Raw genomic sequence first — 5,976 nt, forward strand, 5'->3', positions numbered from 1 at the left:
ATATGTATATATGTATATATGTATATATATGTATATATATATATATATATGTATATATGTGTATATATATGTATATATGTATATATATGTGTATATATATGTATATATGTATATATGTATATATGTGTATATATATATGTGTATAAACATTCAACTGCTTCAGTGGGACTGAGAGTCCAGTCTAACTGAGCTGACACCTCTGCTCTGTGTCTTTTAACCTTTTCCAGTGAGCAGACGCCCACAGCAGCGATCTGACCTCATTATCAGAGCACCTGATCGTTGTGGCAACGAGTAGCTGCTTGTTTCCAAGTGATGCTTGAAAAAAATAACACATTTCTGTTTTGCACAGCACCAATTAACAGTTTGGATTTTGAACGTCTACATAGAAAAAAACTGACTGGGACTGAGTTTTATGAACACCTTAAACCAAATGATTGTGACGGATTGAATTGGAGCTCCCCGACTTTAGCACGACTCAGGTTAAGGATCATGCAACCAACTTCCACTGAAAGAAATCCTCTTGAACAAACTCAGTATGAGATGACGGTGTCCCACCTCATAAAGTCTAGCTCGTCTCCAAGAGAAACTTCCCAGTCACCTCAAAATCAATTTTAGTGAACTATTTTTGTAAAATATGAGATCATACTTTGTTCGGGCCACCATAACAGTGGTTTGAAATTCTTGAGCAGCCAGACCCACATGATACGTTTGTCCAATCAGATTGGTGTTATATTTCCACCGGGAACCTATTATTACATGCATTGGTGTCTTACTAACTAAGGCCAGGAACACACTGTCAGTGTTTGTGCAGGCTTTGACACAAAATACAGAGGATAGACACAAGGTGGTAGCGTGCATATATTGATTTTTATAAAAAAGACAACAGAGGCTGGCGTTGAAAGCTAAACCCGAAAAGAAAAGAAAGCAGAATCCCTATGTTGGCCAAACAGGGGGCAGACCGTAAAGACCCTCTGGAGGCCCAGCAGGACGTCAAAGGCGAAAACCTGGCCGCCGAGAAGCAGGCTATGACAAAGGCTCTCAGAAGGACAATGGCAGTCTACCTGCAGATCCGAGACAGGCGACATGTCAGCTGGACTGGAGACAGGCAAGACCGCATGGGCTCTTAGCAGCAACAACTCTAGGCCTCCAGGCCTGTCAGTACCTTCCAACTGCCTCTAGGGTCGTCTGGAATAACACATCCAAGGAGAACTTCTTTAGTCCAAAGGCTTCCCTGATCACCGGTGTTTACTACTGTGTTCAAGGATTACCACAGCTGCCCACTTAGGTTTAATGCCCCTGACCTCAACAAGAATGCCAGAAAAGCTCTGTCCGAGGTGTGAGTTGAAAATCTGTTGCACAAGGGCCTCTTCCAAATTTTCTAAGTCACCATATGGTGATCAATTGACAATTCCGCCCCTCTCTTTACTGGAATGTCCAGAACATGTGGCCTCAGATTAGACAATATGAGCACAAAATCAACCTTGAGCTTCTGGAACCACATGCACTTATGAGCATTATGTAATAACATGGTGTTCATTATGGACAAACCATGACTAGCACAGAAGTCTTAACAAGAAACGACAGCTCAAGTTCTGATTAGGGATGCCCTTCCTCACATTCACGCCTCTCCAGAGAACTATACTACAAAGCAAGATTTGGGGTCACAAGGGTGATTTTAGGCCAGAGTTTAGTGTGTCACGATGGTGCGTCACTTGTTACTGGGTTACATCGTCATGGTAACTTACGCTGAACATCTAACCTGCTCAGGATTTATGTTTGAGATAGGAGATCAACCGGTATAAATGCGGTATATCTGTTGACCAATCAATAACTGATTAATAATGGCCTCACCATTCTTAGAAGAAGTTAGCCTGACAAGCCTGGGAATTCACCATTGGCTCACTTATGTAACCAGCTTATTGGTCCATGGTGACCAGACGTCCCCGGTTTTGGTTGGCCTGTCTTCTTTTTAAATGTGCGTTAATAACACAAAACATTGGTATTTTGGATTTGTTTTATAAACTTTATCTTTGTGGATTGTGAGGCTTGGACCCCAATAGAGGAAGGCGAGGAGTGTGCAACAGTTTGAAATAAACAATAACACAAAGAGACTTACAAACTAGTAAGCTGAGCGGGTAAAAAATCCAGTAAACAGGAACATGGAAGGACACAGGGAAAAACTCCAGGAACACGAAAAAGGAAACAAGGAATAACAAGGGGCTGGTGACACAAGGGTTGGTGAACAGGTGAAATAGTCAGACAATTATAAAGTCGGAAAACCAAAAGACAGCAAGTAAAACAACACAACACATGAGGGAACAGAATGACTACAAAATAAAACAGGAAATGGGAAAAAAGGAACATGAAACCAACTAAACAAAGAAACTTAACACAAGGACAAAACCATGACACTTTGGTTTAACATAGTCACTTTTTTTATAAAGTGTAAAATTTTAGGCTTAGGCTTAAGGTTTAATCATTTAATCCAAAATAAATAGTAAGGCTAGTACCCAATCTTACCACTAGGTCTGCACAGTTTATCGCAGCATAACAACAGTTACAATGTCAAATTACATTAAACTGCAATTGTCTCCTTGTTTTATTTTAAAAATGTTGGATAGGCCTATTTAAAAGATGTTTGCCACTAAACTTAAATTGCCTCTGGTTTTCATTGGAGAAAGCTGGTCACCTTATAGTGCTCTATAACAAAATGTGCAGTTTATTGATGATTTCTTCATCGGTAAACACTGTCTCCTTACATTCTGACTGACAGCCACCCTTTCTCAGCTTAACGTCACTGAAACAACCGCTAAAAGACAGCTACCTTGCAGAGCTCTGGTCCCGACTGACAGCCACTCTTTTCTGTGCTTAAAAACACTGCAACATTAAGAAGACCTTGCAGCACGACTGAACAACCTGACCTCCGTGAAATGAACACGGAACGCTGAAAATTCTGTGATAGGCCCACGGAAGAATTCCGTGAAATGAACACGGGGGTTTAGGAAAAGGTTGTGGGTGGGCTTACTGTTACGTAACACGTGAGAAGAATGGGAAGATGGGTTAAGGAAAAGAAGAAAACAACTTTAGGAAACATTACATACGGGACACAATCCCGGTCTCCAGGGTCGAAGTCCTGTGTTGTTTGACCCCCCGACCAACCTCCTTATGCAGATTTTCGGGCTTTGAAACTACTTGCTACTATAGTCGCTAAGTAATGCAACATCATCTTCTCAATGACTTTACATTGGCACTGAAAAATTCCGTGGTGGAGGCACGGAATTTTCATACATTCCGTGCCTCCACCATGGAATGCAATGTTAACAGTTTGTGATCATTTCACGGAATTCTGTGAGACCAGGCTGGACTGAAAGCCCCCCTATCTTGCCTCAACATCACTAAAACAACCGCTAAAAGAATTCATTGTTGCAGTCCTGTGTTTCTTTTTTTGTCGCGAGCAACTATGTTGAGTCCACTAGGGCGCCCGAACGTCCTCTTTTACCCGGACAGACAAACCTTATCTTATTACACTGAAAAGGTTTTAAGAGATATTTAGTTGAAGCTGACACAGAAGAGGTCATTTTAAGAACATTATTTCACATTCATTAATTTATTTGAAAAGAGAGCTATTGTTTTGTTTTAGATTTCATTTTTATTACATAAGTTAATTTTGTACCATTAAGGCATGATAAAACGTTGATTAAACTCTGAGAAGCCCGTCTATGTCTCGAGGCCGGGCCAAGTGTCTTCTTTTTTTGGAAATCCAAATATGGTCTCCCTAGAGTAAGCTCTATAATTTATTGCAAGCACACAAATTAGCGTAAACCTGTGTCACTCTACATGTTCTCACAGCGTGGAGGTCAAGCTGCTGCTCTGCCTGGTACATAACATACAGATGCAAAAGGTTGATTTAGCCAAGCATCTGTATTTTGCAGAACAGGAGGGAACAACAAAGCATTACAATGAAAGAGTTTACAATATGTTGAACATGTGACTCATAAACTTGAAATAAACAGGACACCTCCATTTCAAATATTTTAACATTTCTTAAGACTCACTTTTTACAAACTCACTTTTAAATGAAATAGTTTGTAACTCCCAACAAATTAAAATTATTTTCTGAGCGTCAGTCAGACAATCAGTAACTGGTCTCTGTGCCGATGACGTCAGTCGGCTACTGTGGGCGTCCACTGACTCCAGACGATTAGAAGAGGCAGAAGCAGAGTTCCAGTTCAGTACGGAGGGACTATCGCTCACACAATGTCACTAACTGTTAGGAGCTCCTCCCCAAAGCATTGTGCTGACTTCAAAGAAGAGCTGTAAGTTGTAAGATGTTAGTCACACATGATTCCTCACTCATCTGTTGCCTGTAAGAATACTGTTTGTGTTGATGCTTTAGCTGCACTCTGTGATACATGTTAACATAGAAAACTGTTGCACACTTGGAACAAACAACATTATAATACTCATACTGTGATACAGTTCTTTGAACCGATAAGGAGAATCATGATGAACTCTTCATATGTTTCATATTTCACACTTGCTGCTTACTTTGACACCGACTTGTTTAAATATTTATATTTCTTGCTCCTTTTGTCTCTATATGTTTTCATAGTGTGTGCCAATGTGTTGCTGATTGTTGTTATCTGTGTGAACAGGAGCTTACATGAACCTATGTACCTTTTTGTGGTCAGCCTGTTTGTAAATGAACTGTATGGTAGTACAGGGTTGTTTCCATTCCTTCTGGTTCAGATCCTGTCTGACATTCACACTGTTTCTGCTCCCTTCTGTTTCCTGCAGATGTTCTGTGTGTATACTTATGGTGGTGTAGAGTTTACTACCTTAGCCACCATGTCTTATGACAAATATCTTGCTATCTGTTATCCTCTGCAGTATCACACTCATATGACATTTAATAAGGTTGTTGTGCTTATCACTGTAACGTGGTCTCTTCCTTTTTTTGCTGTTTTCGTCACAACAGCATTGAGTGCCTCCTTACAGCTGTGTGGGAACATCATTAATAAAGTTTACTGTGACAACTATTACATCATAAAACTGGCTTGCTATGACACCACAGTTAATAATGTGTATGAACTCGTTGCTGTTTTTTTAATAGTCTGTGTTCCTGTATCTGTAATCCTTTACACCTACATGAGGATCCTTAAAGTGTGTTTTTCTGGTTCTAAGCAGACGAGACAGAAAGCTGTCAGTACCTGCACACCTCACCTCGCTTCTCTGATCAACTTTTCCTTTGGTTCTTTATTTCTAATATTACAGAGCAGGTTTGATATGAGCAGTATACCCAACATGTTACAAATAATGTTGTCTTTGTATTTTTTTACATGCCAACCAATCTTTAACGCTGTAATTTATGGCCTCAGCATGTCCAAAATACGCGTCATGTGTCAAAGTCTGCTTTCAACTTCTGAGTTGGGAGGTTGCTTTAAGTTCTTTCATCGTTCAAGAACTGGCACGGTATCAAGATCGACCATTTTTTAACAATACCCAGCTAAACCTGAAGAGGTACATGAGTCATGACATTAGAATTTAATGAGAAGTTGTCCTTGAAGTGCTCTTTTTTAATTGTTGCTTTGTTTGTTAGGTTTCCATCGTTTTCACTGGATCTGAGAGACATGGTGTAGATGATTTTGTTACTATGTGGAATAGCAGCTAGATGCAAACAACTTAAGAGCAAACTAGAAATGCAGAAGTATCTGGTCCCTTTGTTAAAGACCTTCCAGAGTCAGTAACTGTGCATGTGAAGTTCAGGTGAAGACTAATGAGGATCACACCTAACCATGTAGTGTTGAACATATATTGAGCAGGTACAATTCGAACATTGGACGTCAGCATGTCCAAAATATGTATTGTGTGTAAATGTATGCTTTCAAGTTATGTTGACAAGTTAAAAAATAAATGTTTGCCCTTGGCTTAATGGTGTCAAGCATAATCATTTCTTAGTTAAGACATTGTTAAATA

The 5,976-nt window shown here is 39.9% G+C and overlaps 1 protein-coding gene across 1 annotated transcript; it reads left to right on the forward strand.

Annotated features, from left to right (window-relative positions):
- The first annotated feature begins 4,286 nt into the window (after nt 1-4,286).
- LOC117953209 (olfactory receptor 10A6-like) lies at nt 4,287-5,708 on the forward strand. Its single transcript, XM_034886036.1, has one exon. It carries the CDS (start codon nt 4,504-4,506, stop codon nt 5,494-5,496), a length of 993 nt encoding a protein of 330 aa, XP_034741927.1. The 5' UTR covers nt 4,287-4,503; the 3' UTR covers nt 5,497-5,708.
- Nucleotides 5,709-5,976: the final 268 nt, after the last annotated feature.

The sequence above is a fragment of the Etheostoma cragini genome, chromosome 11 (genome assembly GCF_013103735.1).
Source record: "Etheostoma cragini isolate CJK2018 chromosome 11, CSU_Ecrag_1.0, whole genome shotgun sequence".
Classification (NCBI taxonomy): Eukaryota; Metazoa; Chordata; class Actinopteri; order Perciformes; family Percidae; genus Etheostoma; species Etheostoma cragini.

Bases quoted from the DNA above. Each gene is read 5' to 3' on its own strand.
- LOC117953209 (XM_034886036.1), top strand. From the start codon at position 4,504: ATGATGAACTCTTCATATGTTTCATATTTCACACTTGCTGCTTACTTT.